A 23,347-nucleotide genomic window follows, 5' to 3' on the forward strand; every position below is an offset into this window, starting at 1 on the left:
TACCCAGTGCAATGTCCCCATGGCTGCCTCCTGCAATGTCCCTGGCCCCAGTGTCCCCATTGCCACCTCCTGCAATGTCCCCATCCCCAATGACCCCATGGCCACCCTGTGGAACATCCCCACAGCCACCTCCCGCATTGTCCCCATTCCTATCCCCTGCCATGTCCCCAAGTCCCCCCCTCCCCTCCAGGGCAGCCCAGTTTGGCCCCAAGTGGCCATGGGGGTGGCAGGGGGTCAGGGCTGGCCATGGCAGGGTCACCCCTGGGGCAGAGACCCCCAATGTGCCCCCCCAGGGTGGCTGCAGGGGTGTCCCCGTGCCTGGGGAAGGCAGAGCACAGGACACGGGAGGGCCTGGGCAGGACATTTTATTTAAGAAGCAGCAGCTGGGGGAGCAGCAGTTACAGGCAGGTCCCGCGGGAGCCCCGGCACCGGGACAGGCTCCCCCAGCAGCGCCGCGCTCCCCGGGGCTGGGTGTCCCTGGGGAGCTGGAGCTCATCCCAGACCCCACCGGGAGACCCCCGGGCGCAGCCGCTGGGACCCAGCGGGACGCTCGGAGGTGGCCGAGCACCGGGGCTGGCACAGAGGGGCTGGGGACCCCCTCCCCATGCCCCTCTGCTGGTGCAGGGGATGGGGCTGGTGGGTCCCCATGGGGTGCTGGGGGTGGCAGGTCCCCGTGGGGTGCTGAGGGTGGGAGGAGGGGTGGGTTGGGCACCCCCGGGATCCCCTTCTCAGGAAGCGTCGCTCTGTGCTGGGACCGGAGAGGTGTCACCCAAAAGTGCTGGGCTGGGAGGGGTCCCACAGGGCTGGGGGGGACCCGCAGGGCTGAGGGGGTCCCACAGGGCTGGGGGGGTCCCGCTGCTCCCGGGGCAGTCAGCCAGTTAGTGCAAACAAGGTCTGTATTATTAAAGCTGGTGGCTTCGGGCTGGTGGCCCCATTCCTGCTGTCCCCAAGGGGGAGGCCAGCGAGGCTCGAGGTGGCACCTGGATGGGCAGGGGGGGTGGGTTCTGGTGGCACCAGGCAGCGTCTTGGGGCGGGAGGGAGAGGGGGCTGGGCAGGGGCAGGATCGTCTCTTGCTGGCCACCCCGTCACAAGAGGACACAGGGCTTCTTGGGCTTGGCTGGGGCGGGGTTGAGCACGGCCCTCACCGCCTCGGTGAAGACATCCTTGATGCCCTCCTGGTTGAGCGCCGAGCACTCCAGGTACTTGACAGCGCGGATCTGCTTGGAGAGGCTGATGCCCTGCTGGGTGGTGATGGGCGCCTGGTTCTGCTCCTTCAGCCGCTTCATGGTCTCGGGGTTGTTTCTCAGATCCTTCTTGGTGCCCACGAGGAGGATGGGCACGCTGGGGCAGTGGTGACACACCTCGGGGTACCACTTGTGCTTGACGTTCTCGTAGGAGGGCGGGCTGGCGATGGAGAAGCAGATGATGAAGACGTTGGTCTGGGGGTAGGAAAGCGTCCGCAGGCGGTCGTACTCCTCCTGGCCGGCCGTGTCCCACAGGTTTAAGTTAATAGTCCTGCCATCCACCGTGTTCTGGGCGCTGTAGTTGTCGAAGACAGTAGGGATGTACTCCTTGGGGAAGGCGTTGGTGGTGTAGCAGATCAGCAGGCAGGTCTTGCCCACCGCCCCGTCGCCCACCACCACACACTTGATGCTCTGCATCCCGGCGGCTCCGCGTCCCTGGCGTCCCCCTTCAGCAGCCTGTGGGGAGGGGACAGGGTCAGGGGAGGGGGGACATGACAGGGCTGGCCTCACTGTTGTCCCCCAAAACGGCTTGGACACCCTGAGGAGGGTCACACTTGGTCCACCCTCCATGCTGCAGCCCGGGTGAGCTTCCCAGCCAGGTATGTGCCCCCCAGGCAGCCCCCCATTGTGGGCAGCAGGTTGGAGACCCCCTGATAAGGAAGCACATCTTCTGATCCAAGCCCCATCCAACCTGCCCTTCAACACTGCCAGGGATGGGGCAGCCACAGCTTCCCTGGGCAACCTGGGCCAGGCTCTCCCCACCCTCACAGCCCAGAATTTCTCCCTCACATCTCAGCTCCAGCTCCCTCTGCCAGCTGGAAACCCTTCCCCCTGCTCCCAGCCCTCCCTGCCCTTGTCCCAAGCCCCTCCCCAGCTTTCCTGGAGCCCCTTCAGGCCCTGGAAGGTGCTCTCAGGTCTCCCTGGAGCCTTCTCTTCTCCAGGCTCAACACCCCAACTCTCCCAGCCTGGCTCCAGAGCAGAGCTGCTCCAGCCCTCCCAGCATCTCCGGGGCCTCCTCTGGCCTCTCTCCAACAGCTCCGTGTCCTTCCTGTGCTGGGGACCCCAGAGCTGTTCCCAGCCCTGCAGGGGGGTCTCAGCAGAGCAGAGCAGAGGGGACAATCCCCTCCCTGGCCCTGCTGCTCACGCTGCTGGTGACACAGCCCAGGACACGGGGGTTCCCAGGCTCCCAGCACTCGGTACCAGCTCACCCTGCTGCCTCCAGCCAGTACCAGGGCTGATTTGGCCTGTGGGAGCCTGTGGGCCCTGGTGCCCGGTGCTGGTGCCCGTGCTCACCAGGCTGGTGAGCAGCCACTGTCCTGTCCCCTCGGGGCCAATGTCCCCTCCACAGCTGTGTTTGTCCCCGCGCCCATTTCCCTGTTTGCTTTCCTCCACTTCCCGCTGCAATTCCCATCACGGGCAACATCCTGCTCCCCTTCCTGCCTCAGGCAGGAGCTGGGAGCTGCCCCACGGCGCCCAGCCGGGGCCCGGGGGGCACCTCAGAGCTGCAGGCTGCCCACCCATGGGCCCAGCACCCCCTTCCATCCCTGCCAGGATCGCCCCATCCCATGGGAATTCTCTTGGCTGGGGCTCAACTCAACGCAGTGGGATGAGGAGCAGGGGATACAACATCATCCCAGAGCCCCAGGGCTGTGTGTGTGTGGGAGGGGGGGACACCCTTCCCTAAGGCCCCCCTGGGGCTGGGAAAGGGCGAAGGGGCTGGGACCACCCCCACCTTGACCCCCTCCCTCGCCAGGCCGGATCCTGCCCCCTCGCATGGGGAAGTGGCTCTTCCTCTTCCCACCCTGACACCAGTTTCCTGCCCCGGGTGGGCCGGCAGAGCCCCGACCCCCACCCTGCCTGGCTCCCTGCCCACACCCCTGCAGGACAAACGGGGTGGGGGGGCCCCCAAGGCTGCCGAGTTTCCCACACACACCCCCCCCACACACCCCGCGGTGCCGTGCCTCAGTTTCCCCACTGCAAAAGTGCTGCCACAGCACAGGGTTTTTTTGGGGGGGAGGAATCCATGGGTCTGCGAGTGGGAGGGGGGTCAGGCAACCCCCCCCCTCAGACTTCTGCCCACAGCAGGGGGGCAGCCAGGGCCCCTGGCCCAGGACAGGGTCCCAAGGGGCTCCCCAACACACCCGGCCCTTCAGCCTCCATTTTGTCCCCTGCTTTGGTTGCAAATGCAGCCCTGGAGGGGGTGGGTCCTCCCAGCAGGAACCTGGGGTGGGGGGGTGCTCAGTGGGGGGGACACAGCAGCAGGACCCCCCCAGTCCTTCAGGGCTTGGAGCAGCCCCAGGCTGGGGCAGTGGGGAAAGGGGCAGAGGGGTGGGAGCAGGATCAGGGGGAGAAGGAGCAGGGTGATGGGGATGGGGGAGCAGGGACAGGGGGAGCAGGGAGCTGGGAACAAGCAGGGTGATGGGGACAGGATCAGGGCAGCGGGAGCAGAATGACAGGGACAAGAGCAGGGTGTTGGGAGAGGAGCAGGGGGATCAGGAAGAGGGTGACATGGACAGGATCGGGAGCAGGGCAGTGGGAGCAGGAGCTGGATCGGAGCAATGGGAGCAGGACCAGGGTGATGGGAGCAGGAGCAGGAGCAGCACCAGAGTGATGGGGACAGAGCTCCCTGCACAGGGTCCATCTCCAGGGCTGGGCACCCTCCACAGGGGCTGTAACAGCCACCCCCTCCCCACACTGCACCCATACAGCACCAAGGAGGGGCTGTGGGGACACAGGGGAGCTGGCAGCGCTGGGGAGGGACCCTCTGGGGGCCCACAGGGCCTCAGCCCCCAGCCAGGGGTCCCTCCTGCCCACAGGGACCCTGGACAGCCCCTGGAGCAGCCTCATCACACCATGGCAGGGACCTGGCTGGTCCCAGGGACCAGGGATCCCAGGGATCTGGCCCAGTTTGGACTCACTTCCCCCCTGTCATCTGCAAGGCTCGGGGGGCACAGGCACCCCACTCTCCCTCAGCCCCTCCAGCAGCACCACAGCAGGTTTGATTTTCTTGTTTCCCTTTCTGGTGCAGAAAAAAAAGGAAGAATTTTCCTAGAAAACCATTTTTGTTTTGTATTTTAGATTTAAATTCTCTTCCCAAGCCAAAGGCCTTTGGGCACTGGGGTCACCAGGAGCTGCTGCCCGGCCCAAAGAGACCCAGGCTGGGCTTTGGGTTTTGTGAAAAAAAGAAAACCACAAAAAAAAAAAAAAAAGAAAACCCCCAAAAGTTGTTTCTAAATCCCAGCCTTTGGCTTTCTTTGCAGAACCGTCCCAGGGGCAGCCAGGGACCCGGGCTGTGAGGTGGGGGAGCAGGGACAGGAGGGGGTGGGAGCTGTGCTGAGGGGGGGCAGGACCCCCTGCTCGGGATGGGGGTTGCACTGTGACATCCCTGTGGTGCCTGCAGTGTCCTGGAGCACCGGATGGGAGGGGTCTGCACGGTGCTGGGGGACCCCAGCCACCCTGTGGGGCGCTCAGCCAGGATTTGGGGTGCAGGTGGGGGTGAGGGGCTGTGGGTGATGCACCCTGGCATGACCCCCCGGGATGGGAAAAGCGACTCACTCCTCTGCAGCAGAAAGGGGAAGCAGAACCTGCTCCCCTTGCCTGGCGGGGCAGCCCCCGGGGGGTTTTTCCGCTGGGGGAGCAGAGGAGTCACCCCCACAGCACCCAAACCTGAGCACACCCGACCAGAGTGTGCTGGGCTGTGCACCCCCTGCCCCACATGGTGCACCCTGCACCCCACAGTACAAACCCTGCACCCCATACAGTGCACCCTGCACCCCACACCATGAACCCTGTGGTTCCTGTAGTGCATCCCTGCACCCCACAGTACAAACCCTGCACCCCACATGGTGCACCCTGCACCCCACAGCATGAGCCCTGCACCCCACATGGTGCACCCTGCACCCCACAGTGTGAGCCCTGCACCCCATGTAGTGCACCCTGCACCCCACAGTACAAACCCTGCACCCCATACAGTGCACACTGCACCCCACAGCATGAGCCCTGCACCCCACATGGTGCACCCTGCACCCCACAGTACAAACCCTGCACCCCATACAGTGCACCCTGCACCCCACGCCCTGCACAGAGCGCTGTGCATCACACACAGTGTCCCCCATAGAATCACAGAATCATTACGTTTGGAAGGGACCCTAAAGATCACCCAGCTCCAGCCCCCCTGCCATGAGCAGGGACCCCTCCCACCAGCCCAGGCTGCACAAAACCTCGTCCAACCCGGCCTTAAGAACCTCCAGGGACGGGGGAACAACAACCTCCCTGGGCAGCCCATCCCAGCTCCTCACCACCCTCACAGTGAAGAATTTCTTCCATGCTGCACCCCACACCGGGCACCCCGCACCTCACTCCCCACACCGGGCACCCCCGCGCTGTGGGACCGGGCGGTGGGTCCCCCCCCGGAGCAGCCCCCCCGGCTGCTCCGCCTCCCGAGGAGGAAACCCGTGCACACCGAGCGGGGCCCGGCGGGCGCGGGGCGGGGGGGCCGGTGCTGGCACAGCCGAGACAGGGTCCCCGCTCGCTGGGATGTGCCCCGGGGGAGCTGCCACCGGGACCCCCGGCTCTGCTGTCACAGCGAAATAACTCCCATGCCGAACGGGAGGGGTTTGGGTTCCCCCCTTTTCCTTTTCGCCGGTTTCTTTATTTTCTTTCCCCCCGGGCTCCGGCGGGTCCTGCTCCCCCGATGCCGAACCTGGCAGCACCGGGAGCCAGAGCCGGGACCGGACCCCCCGGGGTGACGCTGCAGGAGCGACCCCCGAGCCGGGAGCAGCCCCGGCCATCAAACCCCCCCTGGGGTCAGTGGTGGGACCGGGCAGCACCAGGCAGGGCTGCTGGGGGTCAGACGTGGAGGACTCGGGATGGAGGGAGGGTGGATGAAGGGAGGGATGGAGGGAGGGAGGGATGGATGGATGGATGGATGGATGGATGGATGGATGGATGGATGGATGGATGGATGGATGGATGGATGGATGGATGGATGAAGGGAGGGATGGATGGATGGATGGATGGATGGATGGATGGATGGATGGATGGATGGATGGATGGATGGATGGATGGATGGATGGAGGGATGGATGGATGGATGGAGGGATGGATGGATGGATGGATGGATGAAGGGAGGGATGGATGGATGGATGGATGGATGGATGGATGGAGGGATGGGGCCAGCCAGGCCAGGCCAGGCCATCAGGGTGACAATCACCCCAGTGCTGCTCCCACCACCACCAGAGGTGCAGACAAGGCCACAGTGTCCCCCTGCCCCACCAGCCCTGGGTCAGTTTGTCACCTCTCACCACACCACCCAAACCCAAGCTCCGGGCAGGGATGCCCGACCTCTGCTCCCAGCTTATGCAGGACACCCCTCACAGGACACCCCTCAGAGGACACCCCCCCGGCAGGACACCCCTCACACCTGTCAGCAGCGCCACTGCTGTCACAAGGTGTGCCGGCCTCAGCCCCCTGCCAGCACCCCCACAGACACCCTGCACCCACGGGTGCTCCCAGCTGGACAAGGTCCCCACGTCTGCTCCACCAGCTCCTCCACCTCCCAAGACCAGAGCAGTGAGCCCAGCGGGAACCCACCCGCGGAGCCACAGCCACGCCACGGGGCGACGCATCCCCCCCAGGCCACCCACGGGGGCCCCTGCTCTGCCTTTGGGGACAGGCCCGTCACCCGGCAGAGCCCCACTGTGCCACCCCCACCCCGCGCTGCAGCCTGCCAGCACCGCGGGGCCCTCCCGTGCCTCCAACGCCCGTCGTGTGTCACGACGTGTCGCGACGTGCTGCGGGGCTGCACCGGGCGCTGCCACTTCCAGCGCCTCCCAACGGGGCTGTCGAAAGGCCTGCGGTGCAGGGGGGGGCAGTGCCCCTCGCAGTGGGTGCAGGGAGGGGGGGCAGTGCCCCTCGCAGTGGGTGCGGGGAGGAGGGGCAGTGCCCCTCGCAGTGGGTGCGGGGAGGGGGGCAGTGCCCCTCGCAGGGGGTGCGGGGAGGGGGTGCAGTGCCCCTCACAGCGGGTGCGGGGAGGGGGTGCAGTGCCCCTCGCAGGGGGTGCGGGGAGGGGTGCAGGCGGGTGCCCGGGGTGCCGCGGGTGCCGCGGGCACAGGGCGCAGCGTGTGCAGAGTGGGAGCATCGGGTGCAGCGGCCATGGGTGCAGCGGTCCCGTGCAGGGGGGTCGGGCTGGGTCGGGTCGGGCCGGTTCTGTCCCTGCTCTGTCCCAGCAGCTGCCGCCCCCGCACCCCCGGCCGCAGCTCCTCTCCCTGGACCCCTCACCCCATTATCCCCTCACCCCGTTATCCCCTCACCCCGTTATCCCCTCACCCCGTTATCCCCCCAGCCCCGTTATCCCCTCACCTCATTTATCTCCCCAGCCCCGTTATCCCCTCAGCCCATTACCCCCCCCAGACCCGTTATCCCCTCACCCCGTTATCTCCCCAGCCCCGTTATCCCCCCAGCCCCGTTATCCCCTCACCCCGTTATCCCCTCAGCCCCGTTATCCCCCCAGCCCCGTTATCCCCCCCAGCCCCGTTATCCCCTCACCCCGTTATCCCCCCAGCCCCGTTATCCCCTTAGCCCCGTTATCCCCCCAGCCCCGTTATCCCCCGCCCCGCTCCGGGCGGGTCTCGGTGCCAACGTCCCCGCCCTGTCCCCGGGTGACTCCTTCCGCCGGACCCGGTACCGGCCGGGACCTTCCCGCCCCCGGTAGCGGTACTCCCGGTACCGACCAGTACCGGCCATGACCCCCAGTAACGGAGCCCTCGGTACCAGCCAGGACAGTCCGCCCCGTCAGCGCAACCCCCGGTACCGACCAGCACCCCCAGGACCGGCCAGCACTGCCAAGAAAGGCAGCCCTGATACCGGCCAGCACCCCCCGCAGCGGGACCCCCCCGCACCAGCCAGCACCCCCAGCAGCGGGACCCCGTGTAGCCCCAGCACCCCCAGCCCCCCGCCCCCCCCCCAGCAGCGGGACCCCGGGACGGGACTCCGGGCAGCGGGACCCCCAGCCCTGTCCGGGTAACCGCGGGTGCCCCCGCCCCGGCAGCGGGACCCGGGGGGGCTGCGTGTGTGTGTCTGTGTCCCCCGGTTCCCCACTCACCCCGGGGCATGGCGCGGCGGGTCCGGGCGGCGGGCGCGGGGCCGGAGCAGCGGGAGGAGGAGGAGGAGGAGGAGAGGAGGAAGAGCAAGGGGGAGGAAGTCCGCGGCCGCCTCCTCCCGCCGCCCCGGGCGGTCCCGCGGAGAAACTTCCCCCCGCCGCGCCCGCCCCCGCCGCTTCCTTCCTCGGCCCGGCCCGGGGGGGTCGGGGGGAGGCTCCCGGGGGAGCTGAGCCCCCTGAGCCCCTCGGCGTTGCCCCACGGCCCTGCCCCGGCACCCCCCGTGCCCACCCCCCAGCCCCCCCGGGGCCGCCCCGTCCGCAGCGGGGTCTGGGGGCTTCCCGGGATGGGGGTCCCGGACCCGGCGGGGGGTGCGGAGTCTCGGTTTGGGGGTGCGGGACTGTGGTTAGAGATGGAAGAGCCCCGGGTTGGGGGTGCGGGAGCTGGGGTGGGGGTGCAGGACCCCGGGATGTGGGGCCCGGACCCGGTGGGGGGGTGCGGGGTCTCGGGTTGGGGTTGCGGGACTCCGGTTAGATGCAGGATGGGGTGCAGGACCCCGGGATGGGGGTGCAGGACGTTGGGGGAGGGGGTGCAGGAGCTCGAATGGGGTGCAGGACCCCGGGATGGGGGTGCAGGACGTTAGGTGGGGGTGTGGGACACAGGGTGGGGCTGCGGAACCCGGGGTTGGGGGTGCGGGAGCTGGGCTGGGGGGGCAGGACCCCGGGTGGGGGTGTGTAACATTGGGGGGGGGGGCAGGACGCCGGTTTGAGGGGTGGGACCCTGGGCTGTGGGGGTGGGAGCCAGACTGGATGTGCGGGACAGTGGGTGGGGGTGCAGGACCCCGGAATCCCCGCACCCCCAGGGACACGCTGCAGCAGGCGGGGGCTACACGGGGGCGAGGGGGGGAGGGTCCCACAGTGGCCATCGGGGCTCCCTGAGGACACGCGGGGGGGGTGGCAGGCAGGGGAGATGGCAGCCCCTGCCCGAGGGTGGCCATCGGGGGCTGGGTGGGGACAGATGTGGCTGGGATGGGGTGGGGGGACAGTGGGGACCAGCAGCCCAGAAAGGGGGTTCCAGAGCTGCTGCAGGGCCAGGTGCCCTACACTGGGGGTCACCACAAGGGCCGGGTCCCACAAGCTGGAGGTACCCATAAGGACTAGGTCTCCCAAACTGGGAATCCCTGTAAGGTCATGTCCCCCAAACTACGGGTATCTGCAAAGGCCAGGCCCCCCAAACTGCAGGTCCTTGTAAGGGCCAGGTCCCCCAAACTGGAGATCCCCTCGAGGTGCAGGTTCCCCAAACTGGGGGTCCCAGTAAGGTTCCCTCAAACTGCCGATCCCCATAGGGGCCAGATCACCCAAGCTGGGTGTCCTCTCAAGGTCAAGGTTCCCCAGGCTGGGGGTCCCAGTAAGGTTCCCCCAAACTGGGGGTGCCTGCAAGAGCCAGGTATCCCCCCCCCCCAGCAACACCCGCAGCCCATGAGGGTCCCGGGCTACCGGCCGTGGGGCAGGAGGGTCTGCTGGGGGAGCTGTGGCTGCTGCTCCAAGCTGGGGTGCCGCGATGCCCCGGGGGGGCTGCCACCAATGAGGGGTGTGCGGGACCCCCCCCCCCCCCCCCAGCCCGGCCATTCCCCCCCCCGCGCCCACCAGGGGGCGCTGCCGCCCAGCGGGGAGGCGGGCAGCGGGCGGGGGGAGGGGCGTGGTCACCCGCCGCCTTCTGATTGGCCGGGCGGCCCCACGGCCCCGCCCCGCCGAGGGTGTCGCGCGGCGGCGCGTGGCCCCGCCCCCTGTCAGCGAGCGCGAGGCGGCGGCGCCAGGGCCCGGTGCGGGGGGGGGGGGCGCACACCGGGGGGGGGGGCGGGGGGTCCCGGGGGGCGGCGGGGCGGGGGGGGGGGGGGGTGTCCCGGGGGGAGGTGGCGCGGGAGGAGCGGGACGGGTCTCCGGGGGGGGGAGGCGGGCAGGGGTGTCCCGGTAGAGACCACCGGTGAGGAGAGCGGGGGGGGGGGGGCAGGGTGTCCCGGTAGAGACCGCTGCGGGGGGGGGGGGGGGGGGGCGGGGCTGGGGGCGGCTTCCGGGGCTGAGCGGGAGCCGGTCGCACTTAGCCGGGCCGGCTGGGGGTCCCGGGGGTAGGGGCCCGCGGGAGTTCACCCGCCGCCCCGCAGCTGGTGTCGGCCCCGCGGCACGTCCCGGCCCGGCGGGGGCAGCGCTCGGAGGAGGAGGCGGCGGCAGGCGAAGGGCCGGGCCCGGCGGCGGGGGCCGATGCCGAGGAGGAGCTGACAGCGGCGGGGAGAAGACGCGGAAATGGACGTGCGGTCGGGAGTGGCCCTGTGGGTGCTGTGCGGCCTCCTGCTGCAGCAGGGCCGGGGGGAGCGGCCCCCCGGCTCCCACCTGGACGAGTCGGCCATCGCAGGTGAGACCCCGCCCGGGGCTCGGGCCTCGCCCTCCCTCCCTCCCTCCCTCCTTCCCGCCGCCGTCCCCAGACCCGCAGCTCCGGTCCCTGCGCTTCCCCCCCAGCCCCGGGTCCCCCCCCGCGGCTCCGGCCCCCTCGGACAGGCCGGTTCCTCCCGTGGGAAGGGGCAGGGGCCGGGGCAGGGCCCGCCGGCCTCGCCTCCGCCGTGAGGCAGCTCCGGGCTTTCCCGGAGAGCAGCCGCTGCCCGCCGTGTCCCGGCCCGGCCTCCCACACCAGGGCAGGAGGGGCGCGAAGGGCCGAAAATGATCCCCTGCTTCGTTCTGCGATGGTGCCCGGCGGTTTTTCCTCGCCCAGGGTGTTTGCGGGGAGCGGGGGGTCGCGGCTCCGGTGGGTGCGGGGGGTGCCCGTGCCTGTGTTTGCTGGAGGGGCCTTCCCGGGTGGGCAGCCTGGCAGGGAGGGCAGCGGGGCTGAGGCATTCCCGGGGGGGTAAAACCCGCCTTGCCATCCTCTCCTGCCCTCTCCTTGCTCCAGGAACGAGCTCTTCCCACCTCCCGGGCCTGAAGAGCAGCGGTAGCAAAGACCGGGCAGCCAGCTCTTCTGTCGTGCCCCTTTATTCCCTTCCCCTCCAACCCCAAAAACCCAACGCAAAAAAGAAAGGAGAAACCCGAGCTGCCCAGGACTTGGGTGGGTATTCCCTGCGGGAGGCAGGATTTGGTGGCACGCTGCTGCCGGGGCCGGCCCCGGCCGGGGGGCTGGCAGCTGCCGAAGCCACCCGTGGGCACCGGTGTGTCCTTGTGGCGGTCCCTGAGGTCAGAGCTGGCAGCCTGCTGCATGAAACGTGCCTTTGGTTGCCGGCGGGGAGGCAGGGATCCTCGCCCCCGCGCCCGGGCAGCGCCCAGGGACTCGCAGGGCAGCGGTGGCAAAGCAGGGAGTTCCCTGGCTTGTTGTGGTTGTTGTTGGTTTGTGTTTTTTTTTTAATGGATTTGCGTCGTGTGGGTGCTGCAGATGGAGAAATGCATTGGTTTCTGAGGGGGTGAAGTCCCACCGAAGCTGAAACGCTGCCGGCCCGGGTGTGGGCTGGCCTGTCTGAGCACGACTTGCTGCTGTCAGCATCTGGGTGTCTCCGCTGCCCCGTCTCCATCCCTCACACCCGGGATCTGCTCTGGAGGGTCCCTGCTGCTGCAGGCTGCCGGGAGGGATAATGCACAGGCTCAGGGTGGTAAAAAAAAACCCAAACAAGGGAAGGTGATAGGCAGGTCTGATCTCTGGTGGCGGTGGGAGGTTGTGCTGGGTGCACGGGTGGTCCCTCGCCGAGCTCTTCAGTGCCCTGCCCTCCGGGGACTGGAGCTCCTCCAGGGTTTTGGTTCCCAGTGGAAGGTGCAGGTGTGGGCAGCCGTGGTTGTAGGGATGGAAGTGGCCACAGGAGCGTTGCTAAGAGGACGCTTGGCTTTGTGTACCGGGCGGGTTGGTGAGAACAGGGCAAGTCCCTGGAGCGGCGGTATCAGGCGCGCGATCGGGAACTCGGTGTCTGGTTCCTGGGCAGGCAGATTGTTTCATCTCGGCGACGTGGTGATTTATGTGACTCACTTTTTTTCCCCCCCCTTAATCCCGGCTGCACGTTAGCTGCTCCGGGAGAAGTTTCTTTTTATATTCTTTCTACGCCAGCCTAAATCCTTAGGCCAGTTCACATCCAGTCCGCTCCATTAAGGAAACTGGATCTCTGCAGTCCTGATGAAGCAAGGTTTGTGCCTCCAAGGAATTTCCAGCAGAGTTATTTTTGGAGGCCCTGCAGAAGTGTGGCAGCCCTGGTGATTCAGCTGCTGACTTGCTCCTCTCTCTGAGCAGCAGCAGAGCAGGGGGCCGTCCAGAGACCTGGTCTCTTTAATGAAATAAAAACAAAAAGGTGGGCTTTCCCTGCAAAAGGGGTGCTTGTCGTTCCTCGTGGCTTTTCTGGCATGTTCCAGTTACTTCTGGGTTTAAAAGCCTGCGGAGCAGCAGGTGGCACCTTGCAAGGGAAGAGCTGGCCACAGGTTGAAACCCTAAGTGTGCAGGTGAGCCTGGTCTGTGAGGGGTTTGCTGGCTCCAAGGGTGTGTAACCGGCCCTGGGCTGCTCGAGTCCGTGGCAGGAGCAGCTGGGAAGTGCCGTGGTGCTGGTGGCACCCTGCTCACACAGCTTCAGGTTAGTGCTGCTTCCTCTGAGATCCCTTGGCCACTTGCTGTTGAGCTTCTGGTGCTGCTGCTCGCAGCTCAGCAGCATGAGCCTCCTCCCAGAGCCCCGGGCACTGCTCCTGGCCTGCTCCCGGGGAGCAGATCCTGAGGTTGTGCTGGTTGCACACTCAGTGGTGGTAGCCCAGGCTCTTACTCAGCAGCACAAGTGGGCGTTGGGTGGATTTTTTGAAAGTGAAAGGATTCATTTTTGATGGATTTTTGAAAGTCTTTAAGAGTGCCTTTTTCAACGGGTTTTTGAAAGTGCAAGGATTCCTGGTTTTCTTTTGTTGGTTTTTCGACATAGTGTGATTTTAATGATTAAAAAGTGGACAGCAGCAGCAGCAGCCACTTGTCCCTGGAACTGTGAAATTTTTCGGGAGATGCAGGGGAGAGTTGTTTGTGGAGAGCAGAAGTGTGAGTTCTAGCTGTGTTTGCTCGATGACTTGGCTTCCTGTGCACACTCGGGGATGCACTGATGCTCTTTATCAAATATCCAGAGATGTTTCTGATTCCCAGCATTTTTTTTTAAATTTTTTTTTTTTAAGAAAGAGTTTTTAAATGGGTTGTTTTATCCATGGAGGAAAATGAAGAGCTGGTGACTGAACTCCAGGGAAAATCAGATTTTCCTCTGGCTCTGAGCTGCCCAAAGGCAGGCCCTGCTGCCAGTGCCTAATCTTTCATCTTCTGCCTCCATCAGATGTAATTTTGGTCACGCTCCGAAGCGCAGGAGCCATTTCACAAGGCATGGCCACGGAGCTGGCGTGTAGTTTGGCGCCAAGGAGGACAACCAGTCCCTGGCCCAGCCCCCAAGGGCTGCTCGACCTCCCCAGCCTGTTTTTGCCCCAGAACACGTTGCAAAAAGCCACGGTGTGGTGAAGGGGGCCGGTCCCGCCGCGCAGGATGTGTGACAGCCACCCTGTCGTTATTGTTCTCACCCGCTGCTGGTTATTTTTAGCATGAATTGGTCTAGCTGCAGCTTCCAGCCCTAGGATCTATCGTACACCCCCCTCTGAAAGGGGCAAGAGAGGCTCCTGGTGGATTTTCTCACAAATACTCTTTTTATTCTTTCCAGTTACCTGCTGCAGTCTCTCAGTTGCCCAGGTCTAACCTATTTAACATGGGGTTTGTTCATTTTTTTTCTCCTGCCATCTTCCCCATCAGAACGTCACCTGGGGTTATGGCAAATACTTTACAGAAGTTTTATGTGCACCCTCAGCTGTTTTGGCCAAAAGTTTCTACACTTTATCTCAGTGGAGATGCTGAGCTTGCCTGATAGTCTGTTTTTTGTTAAATCCCATTAACTGGTACCAGTGGTTGCTCTGCTGCATTTTCCACTCAGTCATCTTCTGTGCAGGCCAGCATGGGTGGAGGGTGAGGTGTCGCTGCTGGGGACCTTCAGGTTGAGTTTTGGGTGTGTTTGGAGGAGGAAAACTGGCTGTGAAAGGGCTGGGCTTTGGATGACTGGGATCTGTTCCAGAAGTGACAGCTTATTCCTGCTTTCCTGGGTTGATACCTGCTCCGTCTCCGCACAGTAACATGGAACAAGGCTCCTGGAGCCTCATTTCACTTTCCACTGAGGTTGTTTTCTGCGAGCTGACATCCATAGGGATGCAGGGCTGGATCTGCCTGTGCTGGAGGGGGTTTGGGGTCTTCTTTGGCCCCTCCAGCCTGGGGATCCTGGTGTGGATTTTCCCTGTCTCTCCTTCCTGCAGCAGTTAGGAGATGGGCTCTGGGCAGCGTGGTTAGAGCCTCAGCTACACATAAAATCAAGGAACATCAATGTTTAGCAAAAGAAGCGTGATGAGTGGGAGCTGCAACCACAAAGTCTTAACTAGTGATTAATTTGATAGGGGAAAAAATATAATGATCTATTTCTGGGTGAGGATGCTGTGTCCAAGCTGTGCTGGGAACTCCTGTACTTGTCTGTTGAAGATTTGGGGGTTGATTGAAAGTCAATCCTTGGCTACAAAATTTCTGGCTTGGAAAGTGAGGGGTTTTGGGGGCTTTGAACTTGGCAGTGAAACGTTTTAACATACAATGAGGCTGTGGACTTGGTGTGGTGGGTGTAGGGGTGTCTTCAAAGGCCTGGCACAGTTACCGTGCAGGGTAGGAACACGAAGGGCTGGTAACTGCTTTATCTGCCCATTTCACTGTTACCTAGTTCACTAGGTTTCACTGTTCACTAGTTGCTTAGTTAACAAAACATTATGTTGGTGCATTTATTTCATGGTGCTGAAGCTTGTGTCACCCACCGTGATGCCAAAAATCTACATTTTTCCTCTGTTCCTTTGCCAGAGCCTCTGACTTCATCCAGTGCAGCCACTCGGGTGCTTTCCTGAGTTGCCCTCAGAAAAGTCTTATCATTTGAAATCGGGAGATCAGCATAAAATGGTGATGTTAAGTTCCAAGCAGCTCACTGAGATACTGTTGATCTGTCTGCTCCCTGCTGCTTGTTAAGCTCCTGGTGCTGTGGAAACAGAACCACTGCAGGATTTTACTGATTGCATTGGTGTGCTGGAAACCTCTGGGTCCTCCATAGCCTCACCTGGACTCATCCAGCAGATGCACCACCAGGCTGGTCAGAGCACCCCTGAAACCCATCACTCCTGCAGACCTGGAGGAGTTTGTGGAGAACAGTGACCTGCTTTGCTTTTCTGGCTTTACCATGAAATGTTTTTTTAAAGGAGACTTTGTCTCCAGACTGGAAACATTTTGCTGCTGTTCTCTGTGCTTTTGCTGCAGCTTATTCTTTCTAGGTGTCGACTCTGAGTAGAAGTTGCACATGTGAGTAGCAGCTTCAGGCTGGGCAAGGGGAAGTGTTGGAGAATACTTGGAAAACTCTGAAACAGGCTGGGAGAGTTAGGGTGTTGAGCCTGGAGAAGAGAAGGCTCCAGGGAGAGCTGGGAGCACCTTCCAGTGCCTGAAGGGGCTCCAGGAAAGCTGGGGAGGGGCTTGGGACAAGGGCAGGGAGGGCTGGGAGCAGGGGGAAGGGTTTGCAGCTGGCAGAGGGAGCTGGAGCTGAGATGTGAGGGAGAAATTCTGTGCTGTGAGGGTGGGGAGAGCCTGGCCCAGGTTGCCCAGGGAAGCTGTGGCTGCCCCATCCCTGGCAGTGTTGAAGGGCAGGTTGGATGGGGCTTGGAGCAGCCTGGGCTGCTGGGAGGTGTCCCTGCCCATGGATGAGCTTTAAGGTCCCTCCAACCCAAACCAGTCTGTAATGATTCTGTGATTCTGCCAGGAAATAGTGTACTTTACCTGCTTGATTGGAAACCTCGGTGACTCGCGCAGCCTTGGCTTTGTTTGGGAATGAAATTTATCTCAAGGAATCGCCGTTTTGAGAACTGGAGCAGTTGTCTCTTTTCCCTGTGCAGAGGAGGAGCAGGTCAGGCTGGGGACGCGCTGGGGCTGGAAGCGCTGCAGGGAGCTCCTGGCTCCTGCCTCTGCAGATCCTGTTCCCTGTGTTGGCCCGGAAACTTGGAGAGATGCTCAGCTGGGGCAGAGTGTGGATTTCGTTTATTGATTGATTTAAAATGTCATTTATTGCTTCAGAAAGCAACATCTCTCCATGCCTCTCGTGCCTCGCAGGTCGTGTTTGCGGACGGCGGTGGGGCTGGTGGAGCTGCAGCCGAGGTGAGCCCTGTGGGGTGTCTGTTTTCTCAGGAGCTGTGGCAGTGCAAGGACATAGAGAGCTCATGTTTAGAATTTCCAAGCTACTTCGGGCCTTTGTCCTCGCTGCATCCCAGTGGGGAGAGAAACCTGACCTTGACTTTGCACTGGAAGTGTGGGTGGGGGGAACACAGAGCTGAGCCTCCGAGCAGGGGTCTGGGTAACCCCACCTTGGGCCTGGAGGAGAGAGTTGACCTCGCACGTGACTGGAAATGTGCTTTTTTGTTTTGAACCTTTTTTGGTGTCTTCATCACCAAATCCTCTTTTCTCAGGGCTGCACCTCACAATCCCCTTCCTGCCTGTGCCCATGGCAGCCTGGAGCAGCCCGGGCTGCGCGGGGCTGAGCTGGGACACGTGGCACAGGGCAGGGTGTGACTGGGCCTTCCCTCTACACGTGCAGTCCTGCCATTAACTCCTGCAGGAAAAAAAAAAAACAGCCAGACCAGGGCAGACTGTCTTTATATCCTGCTTCAGACTGAGCCTTTTGGTTTGGATGGGAGCGTTAGTGATGAAGCCTCCTGACATCCCACATGGGGTGGCCAGCAGGGTCTGGGAAGGGAATGGTTGGGGTAAACAGAGTGTGCTGCATCTGAAAGGGATTGAGAAAGATTAAAAAAAAAATAATTAGCTTTTCTGTCACCTATTTGGCTGGTGAGCTCTACTCAGTAGATCATAATCCTCTGCTGGCTGAGTGCTCTCAGCTCTGCTCCCTCTGGGCAGGGGACAGATGTCTGCCCACTGTGCTTCAGACCCATCCTGCGGGGGACTCGGTGCACTGAGCTTCACTGCAAGAGGGAAGTAACAAGGCATCCTGGTGTGATTCCAGGTGGATTTGTTGGAGGGTGTATGAGCAGGTGATTGAGAAGCAACAGTTATCCATGAGGTTATCCCTCTGCTTCTAAAAATTCTCCTTCTGCTTCTTCAACCTGGAGGCTGCGCTGATTGAAAAAAGGTGCCGGAGGTGGCACTTGTCCTGTTGGACGAGTTTAGTTCATTAATTAGCTTTGCTTTATAAACAAAGCTGGGTGGGAAGAAATAAACTCCTGAGCAGGCAGGCTGGGGTGTTATGGTTCTTAATGGGGCAGCTCTGGGATTCCCATGGGAACAAGCCCTTTTGTTGAACAAGGCAAGTGCAAGGCCCTGCACAGGGGTCAGGGCAATCCTAAGCACGGATCCAGGCTGGATGGAGAATGGGTTGAGAGCAGCCCTGAGGAGAAGGACTTGGGGGTGTTGGGTGAGGAGAAGCTCAACAAGGGCCAGCACTGTGTGCTGGAGCCCAGAAACCACCTGTGTCCTGGGATACATCAAAAGAAGTGTGGCCAGCAGGGCCATTGTCCCGCTTTACTCTGCTCTTGTGAGACCCTACCTGGAGAATTGTGTCCAGCTCTGGGGTCCCCAGCACAGGAAGGACACGGAGCTGTTGGAGAGAGGCCAGAGGAGGCCCCGGAGATGCTGGGAGGGCTGGAGCAGCTCTGCTCTGGAGCCAGGCTGGGAGAGTTGGGGTGCTGAGCCTGGAGAAGAGAAGGCTCCAGGGAGACCTGAGAGCACCTTCCAGGGCCTGAAGGGGCTCCAGGAAAGCTGGGGAGGGGCTTGGGACAAGGGCAGGGAGGGCTGGGAGCAGGGGGAAGGGTTTCCAGCTGGCAGAGGGAGCTGGAGCTGAGATGTGAGGGAGAAATTCTGGGCTGTGAGGGTGGGGAGAGCCTGGCCCAGGTTGCCCAGGGAAGCTGTGGCTGCCCCATCCCTGGCAGTGTTGAAGGGCAGGTTGGATGGGGCTTGGAGCAGCCTGGGCTGCTGGGAGGTGTCCCTGCCCATGTAGGGGGGAAACTGGGTGGTCTTTGAGGTCCCTTCTCCCCCAAACCAGTCTGTGAGTTGATGATTCTGCTGTGCTGTGTTTTCCTGAGGTTGAACCACACTGGGGATACCTGTGTTGGGAATAGGAGACAGGACTGTCCCTGCTGTTGGGGTGCAGGTCTGCAGGGTGAGCTGAGGATCTCTCTGGTCCAGGGCTGCACAAGGAGATGTGATCACCCTTCGTTTATTGTGGTCAAGTGCTATTAATAACGTGGCTTTTAGGCCTGTGTGACGTCTCTCCCTGTTCCAAGTAGAGCCTTGGGGACCTGCTGTGTCCCCACCTCCCTCTCTGAGGACCTTAGTGTTTGGGTCTGGAGCTGGGGAGCAGTTGGAGGCGTGTGGAGGCCACGGCTGCCTGTGCCTGTCTGAGCTGATCCAAGTGGGTCTCACTGCCAGACATTAATTTTCCCTTTCCCTTCCCTTTCCTCAGCCCCCGCTGTCCTGCCTGATTAATTTTCTGGCACCTCCGTCGCTCTGCTTCATTTTTTAGCAGTTACTGCTGGTCCTCAGGCAGCCATCAGGGATGGACTCTTTAATTAAGCCGTTGCTCATTACTCCTGCAGCCCACGTGAGCCTGGAGCAGCTTCTGCCTCAGCCCCCGAGCCTGTGTGTTAAAAACCAGCTCTGGCTCCCTTGGGAGCTGAGCATTGGGCACCAGGGTGGAAGTTTTACTGGTGAATTATTCCTTTAATTTACCAGTTTACACCCAGCTCTGAGCGGCCGGGGGGGTGAGTGCAGCTGGGGATTGAGGTGAGCTCTTCTGGGGAGCTGGGTGGGGACTGGAGCCGTGGCAGGACTGGGCCCAGTTGAAGGGCTTGTTTTCAAGGCTTGGGACCAAGTCCCCACTGCTGAGACCAGAACCATCTGAGGAGCACAGGGGAGGCGTTAAGATGACCGCACGTGTTGCTGTAGGGGAATTGTCTGTGCTTGTTTGTTTTATCTTTGTGAAATGGTATCGGGATGCTTGTTTGTTTGGATTAGGGGCCTATTTTTAAGTAACCTATTTTTTCCCCTTTGGAAAACGTGCTGGCTCGGCGTGTCCCGCGGCCATCTGCCCAGGCTGGCTCCTCCCGCCTGCTCTCCCACCACTGTTTGCTCTTGCCTTTTGCCTTGCAAATTTCTCTGTTTCTAACCTGTGCTGGGAGAGGTGTCCACGGGATCCAGAGAGGCAAAGGTGGGGCTTCTTTCTGAGTGCACTTTATCCCCCCAGGAGCTCTGCAGCCTCCCAATCCCTGTGTCCCTTCGCCTCATGGCGGGCCCGGGAGCGGCGGGTGGCTGCCCTGGCCCCTGCCCGCCTTTGCAAAGTGGAAGCAGTTGCCATCTGATAGGAAACTGGGGATGTTTGTTACCAAACACACGCTCCCACCGCATGTTTTGAGGGAAAGAGGCTATTTTTGTAGCTAAGCATTTCTTGCCTCTTTTTCCCTGAAGGGCAGAGGGCTTGGTTGTTTGCCAGTTTAGTTCGTTCTCCAGGTTTTGAGCTCTGGTGCCTGAAATTCTGCCATTCTGCGAGGACAGAAGCATAATCAACAGGAGAACTTGAAGAATGTTCCTGGTCTGAGTTGGAAATGAGCAGCTCCCTTGTTTGAGCAGCCTGCCCTTTGCCTGCTCAGCCTGAGCCTTGTGTTGCAGGAAGGGAGAAGGAATTCAGGATTAAAGCTGCTGAGCAATGCGTGTGTTTGGAGTTGTTGGGGTGCCAGCACGTCAGTAATGTCTGAGTGAGCCAGGGAAGGGGGAAAAAAAGAAGTTGTTTGTTTTTTTTCCCTTGATAGAGATAGATGCAGGATAAATCCTGATGTTTGTGGGGAGAAATAATTGCTGAAAATCCTGGCTTCCCAGTCGCTGAGATCAGTGCCACCCCTGTGTTCTTCATTCCAGCTGCTTCGGGGTTTTAAGGCAAAAATCACAATCTTGTCAACTGGTCCTTATTCCTGTAAAGCTGCAGGATTTCAGGGGTGGTGATGGTGACCTCCAGAACAGCCACCCTGTGGAAGTGTCACTCCTTCTTAATCTGGTTCATTTGGTGGCTCTTCCTGCCTGCTGTGGGTGTCTCTGGGGGTGGTTGTGGCAGCTCATGACTGAGAGGAAAAAGTGACCGTGTCTTCAGGGAGCCTTGAGGCTTTCTCCTCTCCTTGGTATTTCAGCAGCTGGATCAGAGCCTGGCCTGTCACGGGTGGCATTCAGCTTGTAGGAAGCAAAAAGAAATAAATCAGGAATAAAGTGTTTATATAAAAATGGTTGATTAGAGATCGTCATCTGGAAAAGGAGAGAGCGATTCAGTATTCGCTGTCACTTCATAGAGTGTCTGTTCCTCAAACTCCACAGTGAGGAGTAGAAATATTGTTTTTCCTTTTATGAACTGTGGAAAGGAGCAGGAAAGGACACCTTGGTTCTGCCCCTGCTTTGAGCTGGGGGTAGATGGAGATACACCCCTCTTTGCAGGAGGACATGGGCGGGTTCCTCTGCAGAGCAGACCCCAGCACCTTAGACCAGGATGGAAGCACAAAAATGTTGCAGCTTGGTGGAACTGCAGAGGGATTTGGGGGTGTAGGATCCCACTGGGCTCTGCAGAACTAACTTAGAAGATGCTGATGCATTTGCTAAAACGATGACAGCAACACACCTGGCAGCCCTGTGGGCAGAGGGACCTCTCAGTGGGGTAGTGATGGGTGCTGCCCTCCTGGTCCTGGCAGAGCACGGAGGTGCAGGGTTCACCTGGCTGTGGTCAGAATCATAGAATCCCAGAATGGTTGGAAGGGACCTCAAAACCCATCAATCCCACCCCTGCCATGGGCAGGGACACCTCCCAGCAGCCCAGGCTGCTCCAAGCCCCATCCAACCTGCCCTTCAACACTGCCAGGGATGGGGCAGCCACAGCTTCCCTGGGCAACCTGGGCCAGGCTCTCCCCACCCTCACAGCCCAGAATTTCTCCCTCACATCTCAGCTCCAGCTCCCTCTGCCAGCTGGAAACCCTTCCCCCTGCTCCCAGCCCTCCCTGCCCTTGTCCCAAGCCCCTCCCCAGCTTTCCTGGAGCCCCTGCAGGCACTGGAAGGTGCTCTCAGGTCTCCCTGGAGCCTTCTCTTCTCCAGGCTCAACACCCCAACTCTCCCAGCCTGGCTCCAGAGCTTGGCTGCTCCAGCCCTTGTATCTCTGGAAACTAGAGAAGCACTCCCAGTGCCATGGTGTGCCTGGGATCCTGTTGCTCTTGGTGGTTTCTTGTGGGCTGTGCTGTTTCCTGAAGATTTGCTCTGTGTTTTTTGGAGATAAACAGGTTTTCCCTTTGCTCATTAGTTTGAACTTATTGTAGCAGGAAAAAGCATTTTAAAGAAAGGTAGAAAGGGATATTTGGGGGCCCCCAGTGCACCTCTCCCACTGACAGCAGGAGGAATTCTACAAGAGTTTTCTTTACAGTTGTTGGTGTGAGAAGAGGGAGGTGGGATCTCTTGTTATACTTTTTTTCTACTTCTTTCTTCTTCTTGGAAAAGCAGAAAAATTGTGTCATGCTTCAGTGCCTCAGCAAGGGTGAGGCTCAACTGGTTGAGTTTTTTGTTTAGAAACTGTATTTAATCTGACTATCTGCTATTCCTGTGCCATCCCTGCAGACATGGGCATCTTCTTATGGGTGTTCCATCTACCTGTGTTAGATGGAGGAATTGCACTCCAGAGGCCACATCTTTCCTTTCCCTCCTTAGAGAAGGAGCTTAAGCAGGTGGTGCTAGATGAGGTGGTGGTGAGTGAGGTGATCAGTGAATCCATGGGTCCGGATGGAATACACCTGTGGGTGCTGAGGGAACTGGTGGAGGTCATTGCTGGGCCACACTCCATCATCTTTGTGAAGTCATGGGCAACAGGAGAGGTGCCTGAGGACTGGAGGACAGCAAATGTCACTCCAGTCTACAAGAAGGGGATGAAGGAGGACCTGGGTAGCTATAGATCAGTCAGCATCACTTCCGTCCCTGGAAAGGTGATGGAACAACTTGTTCTTGGCACTGTCTCTAGGCACATCAAGGATGAGGGGGTCATAAAGAGCAGTCAACATGGTTTTCCCAAGGGAAAGTCATGTTTGACCAACCTTATAGCCTTCTATGAGGAAGTAACCAGGTGGATAGATGATGGTAGGGCGGTAGATGTGGTTTATCTTGATTTCAGTGAAGCATTTGATACTGTCTCCTACAGCATCCTTGTAGATAAGCTGAGGAAGTGTGCTCTTGATGGTCTTTTAGTGAGGTGGATCATGAACTGATTGAAAGGAAGAAGTCAGAGAGTTGTGGTCAATGGGACAAAATCTAGTTGGAGGTCTGTGACTAGTGGGGTCCCTCAGGGGTCGGTGCTGGTGGGGCTGGTACTGTTCAGTGTTTTCATCAGGGACCTGGATGAGGGAGCAGAGTGTGCCCTCAGCAAGTTTGCTGGTGACACTGAACTGGGAGGAGTGGCTGACACACCAGAAGGCTGTGCTGCCATTCAGTGACACCTGGACAGGCTGGAGAGTTGGGCAGGGAGAAACCTGATGAAATCCAGTGAGGGTAAGTGTAGAGTCTTGCATCTGGAGAAGAACAACCCCATGGACCAGTACAGGTTGGGGGCTGAGCTGCTGGAGAGCAGGGTAGGAGAAAGGGACCTGGGGGTCCTGGTGGGCAGGAGGATGACCATGAGCCAGCAATGTGCCCTTGTGGCCAAGAAGGTCCTGGGGTGCACTAGAAAGGGTGTGGTTAGTAGGTCAAGGGAGGTTCTCCTGCCCCTCTATTCTGCATTGGTGAGGCCGCATCTGGAGTATTGTGTCCAGTTCTGGGCCCCTCAGTTTAAGAAGGACAGGCAACTGCTGGAAAGAGCCCAGGGCAGAGCCACAGAGATGCTGAAGGAAGTGGAACATCTCCC

At 60.9% G+C, this 23,347-nt stretch overlaps 2 protein-coding genes across 10 annotated transcripts in view; one reads left to right on the forward strand and one right to left on the reverse strand.

Moving 5' to 3' along the window:
* Positions 1-346: 346 nt before the first annotated feature.
* RHOG (ras homolog family member G) lies at positions 347-8,453 on the reverse strand. The gene is made up of 2 exons (XM_051608792.1): positions 8,346-8,453; positions 347-1,700 (listed from the first exon to the last, which is right to left on the reverse strand). Exon 2 carries the CDS (start codon positions 1,659-1,661, stop codon positions 1,086-1,088), a length of 576 nt encoding a protein of 191 aa, XP_051464752.1. The 5' UTR covers positions 1,662-1,700; positions 8,346-8,453; the 3' UTR covers positions 347-1,085.
* Positions 8,454-10,100: 1,647 nt separating this feature from the next.
* Positions 10,101-23,347, forward strand: part of STIM1 (stromal interaction molecule 1) — a 93,626-nt gene continuing 80,379 nt past the window's right edge. For 4 of the 9 annotated variants that reach the window (XM_051608675.1, XM_051608676.1, XM_051608677.1 and 1 more), the window contains exon 1: positions 10,412-10,749. In XM_051608675.1, coding sequence (XP_051464635.1) covers positions 10,641-10,749 — 109 coding nt within the window. In that variant the 5' untranslated portion in view covers positions 10,412-10,640. Of the gene's footprint in view, positions 10,163-10,409; positions 10,750-23,347 lie in introns of those variants that run through there. The other 5 variants (XM_051608673.1, XM_051608674.1, XM_051608672.1 and 2 more) reach the window with 4 other exon arrangements.

Source organism: Apus apus, chromosome 1, assembly GCF_020740795.1.
Source record: "Apus apus isolate bApuApu2 chromosome 1, bApuApu2.pri.cur, whole genome shotgun sequence".
NCBI classification, from domain to species: domain Eukaryota; kingdom Metazoa; phylum Chordata; class Aves; order Apodiformes; family Apodidae; genus Apus; species Apus apus.